This window comes from Fukomys damarensis, unplaced genomic scaffold (genome assembly GCF_012274545.1).
Source record: "Fukomys damarensis isolate Sample0158 unplaced genomic scaffold, DMR_v1.0_HiC HiC_scaffold_22, whole genome shotgun sequence".
Taxonomy (NCBI): domain Eukaryota; kingdom Metazoa; phylum Chordata; class Mammalia; order Rodentia; family Bathyergidae; genus Fukomys; species Fukomys damarensis.
In genome coordinates this window covers 23827355-23844407 of record NW_022900934.1, presented here as the reverse complement: position 1 = coordinate 23844407, position 17053 = coordinate 23827355, and the positions used below count along the sequence as shown (strand labels likewise).

At 53.3% G+C, this 17053-nt stretch overlaps 2 protein-coding genes across 2 annotated transcripts in view; one reads left to right on the top strand and one right to left on the bottom strand.

Annotated features, from left to right (window-relative positions):
- Positions 1-4836, top strand: part of Myh7b (myosin heavy chain 7B) — a 31906-nt gene extending 27070 nt beyond the window's left edge. The window contains 14 exon segments of the mRNA XM_033767196.1: positions 1-161; positions 780-906; positions 999-1117; positions 1207-1403; positions 1543-1892; positions 2006-2130; positions 2243-2358; positions 2724-3120; positions 3199-3324; positions 3421-3591; positions 3677-3781; positions 3861-3956; positions 4316-4453; positions 4544-4836. The exon segment at positions 1-161 is cut by the window's left edge and continues 77 nt beyond it. Of these exon segments, the coding sequence (XP_033623087.1) occupies positions 1-161; positions 780-906; positions 999-1117; positions 1207-1403; positions 1543-1892; positions 2006-2130; positions 2243-2358; positions 2724-3120; positions 3199-3324; positions 3421-3591; positions 3677-3781; positions 3861-3956; positions 4316-4453; positions 4544-4555 (2240 nt within the window). The 3' untranslated portion in view covers positions 4556-4836.
- Positions 4837-5030: 194 nt separating this feature from the next.
- Trpc4ap (transient receptor potential cation channel subfamily C member 4 associated protein) overlaps positions 5031-17053 on the bottom strand; it is a 77455-nt gene continuing 65432 nt past the window's right edge. Inside the window, exons 11-20 of the mRNA XM_010640075.3 lie at positions 16583-16714; positions 15250-15308; positions 13566-13667; positions 12079-12162; positions 11015-11105; positions 9799-9939; positions 9121-9229; positions 7239-7351; positions 5752-5958; positions 5031-5566 (exon numbers count right to left, since the gene is read on the bottom strand). Coding sequence (XP_010638377.1) covers positions 5429-5566; positions 5752-5958; positions 7239-7351; positions 9121-9229; positions 9799-9939; positions 11015-11105; positions 12079-12162; positions 13566-13667; positions 15250-15308; positions 16583-16714 — 1176 coding nt within the window. The 3' untranslated portion in view covers positions 5031-5428. The remainder of the gene's footprint in view (positions 5567-5751; positions 5959-7238; positions 7352-9120; positions 9230-9798; positions 9940-11014; positions 11106-12078; positions 12163-13565; positions 13668-15249; positions 15309-16582; positions 16715-17053) is intronic.

Genomic DNA, 17053 nt, shown 5'->3' with positions numbered 1-17053 from the left:
TGGCCACCCTGCGGCGCAAGCAGGCAGACAGTGCAGCTGAGCTGGGGGAGCAGGTGGACAGCCTGCAGCGGGTGCGGCAGAAGCTAGAAAAGGAAAAGAGTGAGCTGCGCATGGAAGTGGACGATCTGGGTGCGAACGTGGAGACCCTGGCCCGCAGCAAGGTGTCTGCCTTCTTCCTGACTCCTGACCCGCCCTGACTCTGAATTAGTCCTGCCTGAGGAGCTGGCCCCATCCATCCCCTGACCTCGGCTACCTAGCCCAGTACTGAACCCACACACAGCAGCCTTCACTAAGTACCCAATCCTGACTCCTGGACCCATATATCTGGTATCTAACCCTTGGCCCCCACAATTCTGACTTCAAACCCTGACTCCTAAATCCCATTTCCTAGCTCCAGGTCATTTTAACCCAGCATCTAATTCCAAGCGCAGACCCTTGAACTCTGACCAAATATATATTTTGACTTTCGGACTTGAACCCAACCTTGACCTCTGACCTTTATACTACCTAATCCTAATTTCTGACCATTGTCCCCAGCTGACTCCAGATCTAGTATCCTAGCACTCACCTGACTTGTCCTTGGGACCAGTGTAGGCCTCCCACTTCTGAGGCCCCTGTTAAGGCGTGTGCCCAGGAGTAGAATCCCTGACCCCAAATGTGGGGCTTGGATCTCCCTTCAGTTCCTGGGCCTTTATCCAGCTTTTCAGTTCCTGGTCCCAGGTCCCAGTCTCTGGCCACCCCAGATCCTACCCTCTGATGCAGACTTGTCTTGACCCCAGGCCAGTGCAGAGAAGCTGTGCCGGGCCTATGAGGATCAGCTAAGTGAGGCCAAGATCAAGGTGGAAGAGCTTCAGCGGCAGCTGGCAGACGCGAGCACCCAGCGTGGGCGGCTGCAGACTGAGAATGGTGAGGCCAGGGCTCAGCTCCCACACTAGGTAGGGCCTGCCTAGGTACTGCCCACACCCATCTGACCTGCCTGCCCACCCCTCTGCCTGCAGGGGAGCTGGGCCGCCTGCTGGAGGAGAAGGAGTCTCTGATCAGCCAGCTGAGTCGTGGGAAGACCTCTGCTTCCCAGAGCCTGGAGGAACTTCGGAGGCAGCTGGAGGAGGAAAGCAAGGTCAGCCAGCACTGGAGACGGCCGCGTGGGCAGGTGTGCACTGGGCCGGCTGGCCCTGACCCATGCTAAGTTCACTGGTGTCCCTGCAGGCCAAGAGTGCACTGGCCCATGCAGTACAGGCTTTGCGGCACGATTGTGACCTCCTTCGGGAGCAACATGAGGAGGAGGCTGAGGCCCAGGCTGAGCTGCAGCGGCTGCTGTCCAAGGCCAATGCTGAGGTAGCCCAATGGAGGAGCAAATACGAGGCAGATGCCATCCAGAGGACCGAGGAGCTGGAGGAGGCCAAGTGAGTGTCTGGAGGCCAGGCGATCACCACAGGTTTACATTTGTGCCTGAGCCCTGCTGGGGGTGAGGGAGAGGCAGGGGCCCTTCCGCTGTGGACCGCTTTCCCTGTATGTCCTCACCCGGCATGGTCCATGGCCCAGAAAGAAGCTGGCCCTACGACTGCAGGAGGCAGAAGAGGGCGTAGAAGCTGCAAATGCTAAGTGCTCATCACTGGAGAAGGCCAAGCTAAGGCTGCAGACGGAGACAGAGGATGTGACCCTGGAGCTGGAAAGGGCAACTTCAGCAGCTGCTGCACTGGATAAGAAGCAGCGGCACTTGGAGCGGGCTCTGGAGGAGCGGAGGCGGCAGGAGGAGGAGACACAGCGAGAGCTGGAGGTGGCACAGAGGGAAGCCCGTGGCCTGGGCACTGAGCTCTTCCGGCTTCGGCATAGCCATGAAGAGGCACTTGAGGCCCTGGAGACACTCAAGCGGGAGAACAAGAACTTGCAGGGTAGGACCTAGTATCGGGAGCACCTTAGCCTTACCCTGGAGTAGGAAGTAATCTGGATTGGGGCACAAGTCAAGTCATGGGGGTGTCCTCTCAATATCCTGTCGTCTTTGCAGAGGAGATCAGTGACCTCACAGATCAGGTCAGCCTCAGTGGGAAGAGCATCCAGGAACTGGAGAAAGCCAAGAAGGCACTGGAAGGGGAGAAGAGTGAGCTCCAGGCGGCACTGGAGGAGGCTGAGGTCAGGGATGGCCACAGGGACCGGCAGATGCTCACCCGTGATTCCCCAATCTCCGCTCCCTGAACAAACCCGTCCCCCCATCCCGACCCACATGCACGCTCCATGTTCCCAGGGGGCCCTGGAACTGGAGGAGACTAAGACTCTGCGGATCCAGCTGGAGCTGTCCCAGGTCAAGGCAGAAGTGGACCGGAAGCTGGCGGAGAAGGATGAGGAGTGCACTAACCTGAGGTCTGGCTACTGCTCTTCTCCCAGCAAAGGGCAGAAAGCAGTGCCTGTGCCCACGGTGGCATGCTGACCTGGACATCTAGTCCTGCTCTGCCACATGGCTTTCTCAGGTCCCCACTCCAGAGGTGAACCTCTCTGGAGCTAAGGGATACCCAAGGCCACACAGGTTGACCCAGAGTTTACTCCATGTCTATTCTGGGCCTCCCTCTATAAAGAGCAACAGGTAGCACAAAGGGCTGTAAAACAGGGCAGGGTGACTCCTCCCCAGAGTGGGTCTCCATCTCCATCTTGGCATTTGGGGGCTGTGCATTGCTTGTGCCGCTCCTTTCTTGCATGACCAGCCCATCCCTCATCCTGCCTTTCCACAGGCGCAACCACCAGCGGGCTGTGGAGTCTCTGCAGGCTTCCCTGGATGCAGAGACCCGGGCCCGCAATGAGGCACTGAGGCTCAAGAAGAAGATGGAGGGTGACCTCAATGACCTGGAGCTGCAGCTGGGCCACGCCACCCGCCAGACCATGGAGGCGCAGGCAGCCACACGGCTGCTGCAGGCCCAACTCAAGGAGGAGCAGGCAGGGAGAGACGAGGAGCAGAGGCTGGCTGCCGAGCTCCGAGAGCAGGCGCAGGCCTTGGAGCGCCGGGCAGGGTTGCTTGCTGCCGAGCTCGAAGAGCTGCGGGCTGTCCTGGAACAGGGGGAGCGCAGCCGGCGGCTGGCAGAGCAGGAGCTGCTGGAGGCCACTGAGCGGCTCAACCTCCTGCACTCACAGGTGGGGACGGGACAAGGATGCCCCCAGGCACGGGAGCGGAGGGGCCCGCTGGCCAGCTGAGACTCTGCTTCCCCGCAGAACACAGGTCTCCTGAATCAGAAAAAGAAGCTGGAGGCAGACTTGGCCCAGCTGAGCGGGGAAGTGGAGGAGGCTGCCCAGGAGAAGCGGGAAGCCGAGGAGAAGGCTAAGAAGGCCATCACCGATGTGAGACTCTCAGGGGTCGGGGGAGTGCAGGGCAGAGCCCAGAGGAAACTCCCTCGGGCTCGTCCCCTTCTGACCACACCATCTCCTCCCCCACAGGCAGCCATGATGGCCGAGGAGCTGAAGAAGGAGCAGGACACAAGCGCACACCTGGAGCGGATGAAGAAGACTCTGGAGCAGACGGTGCGGGAGCTGCAGGCCCGCCTTGAGGAAGCCGAACAGGCTGCCCTCCGGGGTGGGAAGAAGCAGGTGCAGAAGCTGGAGGCCAAGGTACGTGTGGCTCTGCAAGTCCTTCCCCAGCAGGGTGAGCGGCAGGGTAGGCTCGGCCTGCAGGCCAACCCACGGCTGCCCCCAGGTGCGGGAGCTGGAGGCCGAGCTGGACGCAGAGCAGAAGAAGCACGCCGAGGCCCTTAAGAGCGTGCGCAAACATGAGCGTCGGGTCAAGGAGCTTGCATACCAGGTGAGGGACAGGGTCTACCCTGGGGCGCCCTGGAGCCGGCCCAGCCTGGGCACACCTTGAGTCCCTTTTGCCTGCCCAGGCTGAGGAGGACAGGAAGAACCTGGCTCGCATGCAGGACCTGGTAGATAAACTGCAGAGCAAAGTCAAGAGCTACAAGCGCCAGTTTGAGGAGGCGGTGAGCACACTGGGGTCTGGGCACCCCGGGCTGGTCAGGATGCCAAGAGTGACTCAATTTCAGCCGTGGCTCTCAGGCCTGTTGGTGGCCTGTGGCCAGGTGAGGTGTCAGTACAGGCTTCCCTTGAGGGTAGCAGCTCCCTCCTCCCAATGCAGTGATGCCCCAAGTCCCTAACATCCCCCAGTTCCCCTCGGCTAGGCCTGAGGTCACCTGATGGCAGGGTGGCACACGGGCATGTCTTGAAGTCTCCACTTCCTCCTTCCTGCGGTGGGTCCTGGTGAGGGGTGAGGTGGGCAGAGTGGAGGACCCGAGTGAGCACTTGTTACTAAGGGAACCCAAGGCCCTGCCCACCTCCCCAGGAGCAGCAGGCCAGCACCAACCTGGCCAAGTACCGCAAGGCTCAACACGAGCTGGATGACGCAGAGGAGCGGGCAGACATGGCAGAGACGCAGGCCAACAAGCTGCGGGCACGGACCCGGGATGCCCTGGGCCCCAAGGTGAGGTGGTCTGAGGGGCGCTGCCCCCCATGGAGGGAGCGTGCGGGTGGAAACAGTGGTACAGCTCACTCTGCCTCCCTTGCCTCTTAGCACAAGGAGTGATAGCCTGAGCCCCCGCGCTCTCAGGAGGGACACTGCTGAGACCCTGCCTCCATCTCTGCCACTCACCCCCCTAAGCCCTGGAACACCCTGAATGCCACGTCTACATCAGCAGCTGTGTCCTTCTTATTCCTTGGAATTAAGAAAAGGGAAGGGAACAAAATCAGGTCCACATCAGTCATTTAAAATAAAGTTCTTTAATAGTCTCCGTTTAATTGGTTTATTTGCTGTTAATAAATTGGTAACACAGGAAGGGCCAAGGATAAGCTCCCAGCCAGGCTCCTGTGTTCAGGCTCAGGCAGGAGATGCTGCCCTGGGGCAAGGCGGGCACAGCCACCTCATGTCCCAAGGGATGGAGAGAAGAGGTCCTGGGATGAACACAGCGGCCAATGAGCAAACAGAACCAGAGGAGCTAAAGGAAGACGAGGGAGGGAGGGAGAGGACAACAGATGAGCAGGCCTAGGGGAAGGTGGCATTCTCTGGTACCCCAGGCCTGTCCAAGGCTCAGGACCTCTGCCTGGGCCCAGAGGCTCAGCTCACAGATGGTGGGTCCATATCTCCCTTGCCAACCCAGGACAGCCAAGAGACTGAACAGGTGCTCAGACAGAGCCATTGTCATAAGTTCTCTTCCTCTGGGCAGTCCAGCGGGGTCTTGATATGAGGCTTCCTCATGACCTGGGGCCCCCAGACCCAGGGCTGAGGGCCTACACGGTGCTCCCTCCCACCACCAATCCTGTATGTCAGGACCTGGGACAGGCAGGCAGCAACGGGGAAGCTGGGGAGGGATGGAACAGGCAGGCGTGTGGCATGGGCACCCACAGGTACCCGCGCTGGCCCTGGCCCTGGCCCAGCAGCCTCCCTAGGCCTGACCCGAGGTCACTCCTCAGTGAAGTCCCTGTCTATGTCCATGTAGGGCTCTTCGATGTAGCTGACAAGGGCAGAAGGTGACTGGCGGTCTGGGTTCAACAGGATGGACACTGTCTCCTTCCAGTACGAGAAGCTGATACAGGAGCTCTGAGTAAAGAGAGAGGGGCTAGCGGGCGCCTGGAGGACCCAGGCCAAGTCAGAACCCAGAGGGACAAAGAGGAGCCTATCCCATGATCCGGGTGAGGACACCTCACCCAAAACAACCCTCTGAGGGACCCTGGAACTGTGTGTCCACTACCCGCCTGCCGCCCACTCAGGACCGGGGCACTCACGTTCTCCAGGCAGGTGCTGTCCTTGTCTTTGTGCAGATAATGCTGCTGCCAGAAGCGCAGTAGGTTGTGGAAGTTATTGAGCAGGAAGCCAGGATACTTTTTGCTGTGCTCCATCCGCTGCAGCAGGCGCAGGTATAAGGGCAGCCGCTCTTTCCGTCGGGCCAGCATGAGGATCACCAAGCTAGTGTTGAGGCAGCTGACGTTCTCCTGCAAGGCCACAGGCAGCTGGGCTGGGGATGCTGGAGACCTTAGGAGGACCCCAGGCAGAAAGGAGGGCGTCCCAGGCCTGGGCCCTACTGGGCCTTGGCACAGGCTATGGGCCATCCCTGAGTTGCTCATCTTGAGCACCTTCATGTTCCCCACACCCACCCACCCCATCCCCATCCTGATGGCACCAATGTCTGTCCTTGTCTAGATCTTGGCTTAGCTACTGCTTCTTCCAAAAGCTTCAATCTCTTGGCAAGGCTGGGTGCCTGTGGTAGTTATGGTCATCTCAGAACTTTCATTCTCCACTACACTGTGAGCCCTGAGAGGGAGAAGTCTTCATCTGTGTCGCTCAATGTGTATCTTCTGCCCCCATCCCAGGCCTGGCCTCCCGTTATGGTTCAGATCTAAAATGTCCCCCAAACACTTCCTGTGTTCAGGTGGGGCTTTGGAAGATGCTTCGATCACAGGCACTAGATTCACCTTGGATTAATCCACAGAGGAGTTCAGAGCTGAGTGTCCTGTTAAGGTGGGTCCTGGTCAGAACAGGGGTCACTGGGCTGTGACCTGGAAGGGTGTGTTCTGTCTGGCTCCTCCCTTCTCACTCTGCTTCCTGGCTGCCGCAGGCTGGCAGCTTTCCTCCGCTCTGCCCTCCCACCATACCATTTCTTTGGAGCCAGCCAACCATAGACTTCAAAACCATGGGCCAAATTAAGCCTCTTCTCCTTTATTTTTATTTTTTAGGTTTTTTTGGTACTGGGGATCGCACTCAGGGCCTCATGCTTGCCAGGCAGGCACTATACCACTAATCTAAATGCCCAGCCCAAGCCTCTTTCAATTGTGGGTGTTGGTTATTTTGTCCCAGTGACAGGAAAAGTGACTGATATACCTCCCTCGTGTTTATTAGACAACAGAACCTGAGAGGTACTAGTGTTCTCCCATTTTAGACAATGGAGAGTGAAGTTTAGAGAAGGGAAGGCTGCCCAGCTGTTCGAGAAAGGGCTGGGGGGATCCTCAGGTCCAATTCTGTAACCTGGCACATACCAGGAAGAGACAGGGAGTCATACGAGTGCAGTGCCCATCTTGCATGACTCCGTCTGTGACCTCAGAGACTTGCTGCCTTGCTTTTGGCCCCATCTGTAAACTGGAGGGCGCTTGGCAAAACCCTTGAAAGGGACACACTTAGATCGACAGTATGAGACACAACTATACTGGGCTCCAAGGATGAGGGAAAAGGTTCCCAGTCTACCTTTGCCAAGTGCCTACTGGCCAGGGCCCCTCACCTGGGTCAGCGTCTGCACGTGGATGATGTTGATGAGGCGGAAGAGAAAGGACATCTGCGTGGGCACCTGGGATATGTAGGCGAGCAGGCGGCACTCAGACAGGACCTCGGCCACTGTAGAGGGAGGCAGAGGTGTAACAGTAGGCTCAGGGCCTGTGGCCAGGCCACCTGTGCCTCTGGTGAGAAGACTCCCTTGAATCTTGACTCCGTATACCTCAGGGACTTTCGCCATCCAAATGACTACAGGAAACACTTCAGTAGTGAGGACAATCAACCTCCAGCTGATCCACCACCTGGCTAAGCTAAGCCTCTGTTCTGAGCCCCGACCTGGTCCTCTGGAACCATGCTCAGCAAGCAGCCCTCCTAGCCAGCCTGGCACCGGAGCCAGCTCCTCTGTACCATACATACAGAGAGGGAGGGTTCGTTCACAGGCACACAGACCAATGATACTAATTAAGAAAAAGAAAAGCTGGGTGTGATGATATATGCCTGCAATCCTGGCACTCTGGAAGGCAGAAGCAGGATTATAAGCAAATCAGCCAAGATCAGCCTGGGCAACTCAGTGAGACCCTGTCACAAATAAACAAATTAAAAAATAAAAGGCTGGGGATTTAGCTCAATGGTGCTACACCTGCCTGGCAAGCTCAAGGTCCTGAGTTCAATTCCCAGTACCACACACACACAAATTAAAAAATAAAAAGAATAAATAAAATAGGCTGGGAATATAGCTGTATAAAAGGTCCCGGATTTAATTTGCAGTACCACCAAAAACAAAAAACAAGAAACACAAAACAAAAATGAGTGTAAGACACTTTAAATCATTTTCTACAAGGGGTAGGGGAAACGAAAAAATATGAGAAAAGGAAAAAAATGGAAACAAAGACTCTGTAAATAGGGAGGGGTGGAGGGGGTGAAGGGAGGGCAGGGGAATGGGGAAAAAATAACCAAGATGCATCATGTGAAGGTACAAGATCCCAATAATGAATGTAACTGTACTGTATACCTAAAATGTACCAAATCATTTTCTACAAGGGGTAGGGGAAACGAAAAAATATGAGAAAAGGAAAAAAATGGAAACAAAGACTCTGTAAATAGGGAGGGGTGGAGGGGGTGAAGGGAGGGCAGGGGAATGGGGAAAAAATAACCAAGATGCATCATGTGAAGGTACAAGATCCCAATAATGAATGTAACTGTACTGTATACCTAAAATGTACCAACAAACTGAATGGGGAAAAAAAAGAAATTTCATAAAATCATTTTCTACTGCTCCTGCTGTGACTGGTTCCCCGCACAGCTCCCACGTGTGTCTGCACCGTCACAGTGCACTCAAGACCCAAGCGAACAGCTTCCTATACTCACTGGGGGAAGGGGGCAACAGCTGACTGTACCAAAGTCCATGTGGACGTTCCCCTAAAATGGACCCTTTCAAATTTTGAGAATTTGCTGGATGCCACACATCTCAAGGGGGGAAAAAAGCACACGTGTATGCAAATGCCCGGAAGTGTGCGCGAAGTTCTAGGCAAGGCCCAGACCCACCACCCCACACCCTGCCCCAGCACATCCATGATGCTGCTGTGCAGGGACACAGAGTCTCAGGCAACCCTAGCCCAGAAGGGAAAGGGGATGTCATTTGCTTTTGCATTCTGCTGACAACAGTGGTTTTCCTTCATCAAAATGTTGCACATGCTCATTAAAGGAAGCAGAAACAAGAGACAGAGCAGCTGAGCAAATCGGCGAAGACCAAAGATCACCACCTTGACACCAGCCAGGCGAGTGCTAGGGCAGTTACTTCTGTTGTTTCTGCCTCCTGACGGGAGGCCAGTGTCCGACACAAGCACAGGCACACTGCAGCCACTTGCCCTGGCATCCTGGCTTTTCCTTACCTTTCATGTCCACCTGGTTTTCAAATCGGTCCAGTGACAAAGTGACGCAACGCACCAGCATGTTGGAGTCCACAAGGGAGCTATTGATCTGCTTTAGGAACACCTGGAACTGAAGCAAAGATGGTGCTCATTCAAGGCCGTGGGCTGCTGGCCAGGGCCCGGGGTGAGCAGTCACCACCAGAGACACCGGCAATCCCTTGGCCCAGCCCGCTGCTCTGCAGACAGACAAGCTGAGGGAACTGCTCTCCCCACCCTGCTGCTGAGGCCTGATGTTTTGTCCAGTGGTTCTGCACCGAACATCCTGTGTTCCCCTACCTTTAACTTCAACTAGTTTTGGTTGGGTCTGTGTCACACACTTTTGGAAGCCAATATCCCAGGCCCAGTCCTGCTTTCTGGACCTCCCACAGTGGCATGCACCGCACAGCACCCAGCTACATCACATTCCACCCATTCCTACCCTTGTTCCCCTGTAAGTACTTGAGACTTTCATCCCTGTATTCCTAGGGTCTAGGAGAACCCAGCACAGAGGAGATGCTCATGAACGTTCGCTGAAGATTGCTCCCTGGATCCCAGCACGCTCCCACTGAAAACCCACACTGGGAGACAGGTAGACCAGGGGCACTTTAAAGAGACTCCAGGACAACACAGCAACCTCAGAGGGCCCTAGGTCAGCCTTACCTTTGCATCAGTGTTGATGTATTTATTGAATCTCTTGAATGCATCAACATTGAACTTCATCAGCTCTCCCAGAAGGTCAAAGTAGCTCTGCAGCACATCCCTCGACTTGCACTCACTGTCCACAATGCAGTACAAGATGTGCTGGGGTGAGGAGGGAACGAGGTGAAGGTGTGGATGTGGCTGCCCCCTGCCCGGCTCCTGCTGGGACCTGGCATGGAGCTCAGATACTACATTTGCTTTGAGAGGACATTCAGGTTGATGGAACCTGCAACCTGGTCTAGACTTCTCTCTGAGGACATTGTTGGCCTCCAAGGGCAGGGCCAGGGCACACACCCTACTGCGGGGTGGTGGGTTGAGTATACAGTGCATCTTTCTCTCACTTGACCAAGACTCAAGAGTTGAAGCCTCTGAGCTGCTCCGTGGTCAACCATGTGGCCAAGGCTCTCCACCTCCCAAGCCCAGTTCTTACACTGGCCACTACCCAAACACCGAGGCCACTCAAGTAAATGAAGGGGCGGAACTTGAGGGCGCAAAACACTTTTTGCCCAATGGGTTCTGTGTTTATGAACGAAACTGTTAAAGTTTACAACAAAATCAATGAATTTTTACCAAGAACATAAAGCAAATTTAACTTTCTGATAAAGTTCTCTATGACAATTAAACTATTCCCAAAGTTTTCCATTTTCTTCTTTCTGAAATTACATTGATTTGCACCAATTCTTTTCCATATGAGTTTTATAAGAATTAATGTGTCAATTTGTCTGTTTCAGTTTTTTTTAAAACCAATTAGAACTTCAGCTATTTTGCTCCCCACCTTTCACTTTTTCTGTAGATCATTATTCAATAAGGGAAATTAACTTTTGCTCAATACCAACAGAGTATCAGTTTTCAAAGGCCTTGCTGGATACTCTGGACCAGTGGCAGCGAACCTATGGCACACAGGCTGTAGTGGGTCGTGTCACTGAATGCTCTAAAAGGTTTGCCGTCACTGCTCTGGACTCTCACCCTCCGGATGGCCATCCTCAAGTTCCTCAGTCACTTCTTAAGCACCCAGGGGAACCCACAGTTGGAACCCACGGCAAACATGAGGGCAATCTGCACTGGCATTTAAAACACTGGTCTATTCCTGATGATCTGTTCGAGGCTCAGGACAGGAAAGTGACGCATGGGGCTGGGGACGATGGCCACCCGACACCCTGGCTCCTCCAGGCCATACCTCCAGAAGGCCTCGCTTCAGCAGGAACATCTGGTCTGCATAGGAGGTGGTCCCGCGGAGGAAACTCTCCACAGCCCGGGCTTGCCAAAACCTGCGACCCAAACATTGACTCCTGGCCCAGGCGGCTAAGGCTGCCCTTTCCTGGCCCAGGTTCAATTCCCCCAGGGGTTGAGAGATACTTGTTCCCTTTTCTTTCTTTCTTTTTTTTGACATTTACTAAACATCTACCATGCTTCAGATCTCATCTTAGGCCATGGGGAAATAGCACTGAGCAAGAGAATTCTATCTTCATGGAGCTCACAGCTCACTGGGAAGCAGTCCTCAATCAGGGTCAGATTGGAAGGGGTTGAGTCACAGAGAAGGTGGCATCTAGGCTCCAAGAAATGGCTTCCGTAAGTCCCATGTGGAAAGACAGGCCTGTGTGGACTGGCCACAGAGCGCCCATGCGCTAGGCCGGCCTGGAGGAAACGTAGTGATGTTGGCCAAGTGGCTCCTAGGGCTCCGCTGGATCCATGAGGGGTCTGGATAAGGCAGGCTGAGGTGCTGGGGACCCCTCGGGATGGAGCCCACGGAGTTTCAACCCAGCCCTGCTGGAATTCCTCCACCCACAGCCTCTGAGAGTCATTTCGGAAGGATCTAGAAGTCAGAGCAGACCTCTGCCAGCCCCTGCCAGGGAAAGGCTTTCCTGCACTCCTATAGCTCTGGCTGCCTTTCCATGCTGCACTGAAACCAGTTTCTCCTTATCACTCTTTCCCACGACCTCAGGGAGTGCCATGTGGCCAGGGCCTGTATCCCATTTCCTTCCCACACTGCCAGCACCAGCACATTTCAGATGCTAGGGAAATGCTTGGTCACCTCAACACATCCTGCCGGTGTGCACAGGAGCACGACACTCACCTGCTGAGTCACACGGAGCCAGGCGGCAGTCAAGCCTGTCCCTAACCCCAAGAGTGACCATGCTGCAGGGACGAGCTCTAGGGGGCAAACACGGCATTTCTGACTACTTGAGAAACACGTTGCTCCTGGGCCCTTTGGAAGTGGCAGGTACCAGTCTTTAGACTCACCTAAAAGATGACTCGGCTGGCTCCTTCTTCATGACCTGCAGCAGACGAGTTAACAAGCCCCTCTTCCCATCACACACCAAACTCCTGAAATAAAGAGACAGAGTATTGGTAGCCGATTTGAGATGATAACAGGGCATTTGGGCTGGGTCATTCTGCTGGCTTAGGTGGGTGAAAAAGAAGAGGGCTACTTCTGAGTCCTCTTGCTCCACTGGGACCACAGCCCTCAGTCACTGACTGAGCAGCCAAATGAACTGCCCATACCCAGGCCAGCCCTGCTCTCCACACCCACTGGCAAAAGGCCAGAGACACATCCAGAGTCACAGAGGGTGCAAAAGCTGCTAGAGGAAGGGCCACTTACACCACGTGGGGGTTTGACACCGGCCATGACAGTCTACCCTCTGGGGCAAAGTCCGTACCAACAGGCTGGAGCCCAGGGTCCTCCCTCCCCTAGGTTCAGCTCCAGCCGGTGGTGGACAAACTCCAGGTCTATAAAAGCAAAGGCAGTAGATGGGGAAATGACTCTTGCCCTGTCATGGCACAGGCTGAGTTCTGGGTCCTTATCAAAATCTCTTTATATAAAGCAGTTCTACTTTTTTTTGGGGGGGGTGGTGGTAATAACCTCTGCACTAAGCTGCGTCCCTAGCACTTTTTTTAGGGGGGGATACTGGGGACTGAACTCAGGACCTTGTGCTTTTGAGGCAGGTGGTGGCACCACTGAGATAAATCCCAGGCCCTGCATCCCTAGCACTTTTTAAAGATTTTTATTTTGAGACTGGTTCTCATTTTGTCGTTAAGTTGTCCAGGCTGGGCTCCGGAACTTGCAATCCTCCTGCCTCAGCTCCCAGGATGCTGGAATTTCAGGCACGCACCACCACACCTGGCCAACAGCTCTACTTGTATACCTTGCAGACATCAGGGCAGGGCCGCATCCAATTTCATCTGAATGAGGAGCTCTGCTGCCTTCAAAAAAGGGCTGGGAAGTTACAGCCCTGGTTGCTGGATAAGGTCCCTCCTGTGAATCTGTCACCTCACTGCCCTGCTCCAGAAGACAAGGCAAACATAACCAGGTAATAGGACTTCACTGCTGTTGGGGGACGGGGGCCTGCTTCTCTTTGCTCTACTTGGCACAGCTCCCACTGGGCAGAAAAGAAGCACATCAGCATAGGTGCCCTATGCATGTGACAAGGGGAGGGGCAGGGCATAGACAGCCTCTAGCGGGAGACTACTTGGAGCCTCTCTCTGTTCCCTCATCTGTGAAGAGGGGGTGATGGTGGCACTTCTTTCCTAGGGCCACTGAAGCTCCAGCAAAAAACTCCAGGGGACATAAGCACCCAGCACACAGAGCCCTCTGCATGTGACAGCTATGTGTGACAAAGGGCCAGTGTGCACACCTGTGCGTGCCCATCTGAGAGGCCCCGAGCATGCAGGTAGTGATGGTGGCTGTGGTGGGGTGAACAGGGTCATGGCTGCCTGCCACCCAGGCTCACCTGTCAGTGTTGAGGACGGCTTCTACTTCAGGGATGTTGGCCTTGAGGGAGATGGCACTGAGTTCATTCAGCTCCTGGTTGTTGAGGAGCAGGTATTTGTTCCTAAAACAAACCAGACGAGGGTGGGGGTTAAAGGACAGGAACTGGGGGTGCTGGTCAACAGTAAACTTTCTGTGGAGAGAGAAGCTGCAAATCCACCAGGCAGGTTCCCCACCAGGTCCTGTCACCCCTGCACCATCATTTTGCAGGAGGAAACACAGGGCCTTGGCATCTCTAGGCCTTTCTGTTGTGTATTCAACATTTCATCTTGACTTCTCAAAGGCACCTGTGCTTCAGCACGTCCGCTCAGACCCGTCATCCTACTCCTCCAGACTGGTCCTGCTGCGATACTTCCAGTGGCCACAGTCACACAAGCAGAGGCCTGGTCAGCTCTGACACGCTCCTGCCTGTCCATCCAGGCCTGTCACCTGCTCCCTACCGAGTCCTCCTCACACAGCCCCTACAGGGCTCTTCCGTGACCCTGCTACTGTTTAATAAAATGCTTCCTCTGCTTCCCACTGCTTTGGAACATACAACATTTAAGGCTGTGACCTGGGTCCCACAGCCACAGATCACCACTGAGTTATGGCTGAGTCCAGCCCCCGTCACTCTCCCCACCTGGCCACCCTGGTTTCCCAATCACATCATAGTCCTCCTACAGGGGCTTTTGCATGGGTTCTGGCTACAACACTCACCATCTTGCTCTGCCTTTTTACCTTATTTATTCCTAATGACCTTTCCAGGCTCAGCTGTCAAGTTATTTCGGCAAGAAGAGTCCCTGAGCTCCACTGGCCAGTCAGGACGCTGGCCAACCGTCCTCTCACAGAATCGTGCTCCTTTCCTCCCAAATACCATGTCCATTTGTTACCATATATCCATCCCCTGGTGACATTCTCTGCGTAATGCGTAACTTCCTTCCCACACTGTACCCTTTATGATAGAAGGGGCTACAGCTCCCCTTAGTCATCCCTTCTTCCCCAGCTTGGCAAACAGAAGTGCTGATCTGAGAGTCAGACAGAAGCTAAGGACTCACTGTCTCAAACAACACACAAAAATTACTTTTACAGACTACTGGCCTTCAGCCAGAGAAGCCCTCACGAGGGCCAATCACAGAACGAGAACCAGTTTAATTCCCTGGGCCACATGTATTTTCAGGTGTGTTCTGTTTGCTTATACAATGTTCTCAAAGAATTTAAACACTTAAAAATCAAAACTTGATCTCTCTGTACTGCAGAACCAAACCAAACCAGGACCTCTTATATAAATCGTAATTTCTGCCTTTCTTTGCGGGGGTGGAATCAGAAGCTATACAGTAGTGGGCCTGGGTCCCTGTCGCTGGAGCTGAGCAGCAGCCGGTTGTTCTGAAGGTCAAGGGTCAGTTACTATTCCCTCTTCCTTGCACTGTTTTGCTTACAGCACTGAATCATTTTTCTGTACATTCTCCATCAAAGTTTGAAAAATAAAAAATAAGCAAGCAAAATATCTCAAGAAAAACGGAAGAGAGCATGTGTTGTGGAGATGAAAAGCCCTCCTTCCATGTGTTCCGCCGGCCAGCTCTGCCTGTGTGAGGTTCAGGGGGCAGCTGACTCCAAGGGACGTAAGCGGGCAGCAGCACCCCCTCCTGTAGGGACACACACGTACTTACTCGTGGTGGTCACTGAAACTTTGAAGAAGCCTCAGAAACTGGATCTTCAAGGTGATGTCCTAGAACACATGTTAAAACCAGTCACAAGTTTTCTAAATAAGATAAGGCCGGGGCTCTTGTATAGCTTGGCATAACACTCTGCTTCTTTGAACCTCTGTCCTCATACATCATAAGAGATTTTCTTTAGTTAGAAAACCATATGGTCAGCCCTCCACATCTGGCACTTGGCAATTAAATGAATGTGGACCCTTTCTGGTACAAATATACTAGCATACTGGATTTAAAAAAAAATCACCCAAATTCTTTTAAATGCAAGGTTATGTTCATAAGCTGGGAAAGAAATCTGGATGCAACAGAAATAAAGATCTGAGTCTGGATCACTAAACCCAACGGCTGATACTCAGGTATCTGAGGGCAGTGTGCAGAGGAGGAAGGGGGCCTAATCACAGCTGGGCTGGAGCTCTTGTGCTGCAATGACAGACAGGACCCCAGGTCTGTGCAAAGACCTGACCTATGGTCCAGAGAGCCGTCAGAGAAGCCTGGTTCCGCCCAGTGCACAGCTGGCAGTGGGAGGGAACCTCTCCGAAGTGAAAACTCATGCGCATACTAGCAGAGTGGCAGCAAACATGAGAGCTGACTGTGGGACAGATGCAGCCCCTGGAGGACGTGCCAGACAAAAACAGTGGTGCCCTATGAAATACTTGGAGGGCTGAGGCTACACAAGTCCCCTAGGAAAGCAAGCCCTACTGAAATGGGCCTCTCCACAAATGTTAGAAAACAAGAGGCAATACCCCTTCCTGCAGGGCTGATGACCCAAATACAAGAAAGAGACCCTACAACTGTGAATTCGAATGCTTCAAGAATAACATGCAACTGAAGAAAAAGACGAGACACATGATGAACGAGGAACAAGCAGTTTTTGGAAAAGAGTCAGAATGTCTAAAAATGCAAAATATATTCACTTGAAGTTAAAAACTCAGCCAGGAGTGGTGGTGCATACCTATAATACCAGCACTCTGGGAGGCCGAGACAAGAGGCAGGTTAAGTTTAATGTCAGCCTGGGCAACTTAGCAATACTCTCTCTCAAAATAAAAAGTAAAAGTTGGGCTTGGGATGTAGCTCAGTGTGAAAGCCCTAGGTTCAATCTTCAAAAAAAAAGTATTTCCACAAAGATGGAGGCATAGATGCAGATCTTCCCTAAGTTAGCCTCCATTAATGGGATCACAAAGTATGACTTTGAGTTTCTGCTGTGCTCCCAGAGAACAAGGGGTTAAAAGATCAGCATCACTACCAGTGATTAAAGTCCCATGTGCTCCTGGGCTCCCTTGCTTACCGGGCTACAGTCACAGTTTTGGTTGTGACCATGGAGGACGAGGGCAGATGCTGAATGTTTTCTCCAAATCAGCTTGTCAAACAAATTATTAAGTCCTGGGATCAGCTTAAACTCTGCGATCATTCTGTGAACCTGGATGGGGTGGGAAAGGAAAAGCTTTAAGACAAACGCACTTTGAAGACCCAGCATGTGCATGACAAAGCTCACAATACACAAAGTCACAAGTCAAACGTGACACAGGGAGAACATATACCAGCAGTTTATATCATTGGCAGAGCAAATGTCCTCTTAAGGAGCCCTAAAAATCTCCAGACAAAAAAACCATTCCTTGTGCTGAATGTCTATAATTTTGTTCAGATGACTGCAGAACCTGGAAAAGCTGTTGCTGCTATCAATGCATAACATACTGCTATTATTAGTCTTTTTATATAAATATAAATATATATATACATATATATATATAAATTGAAT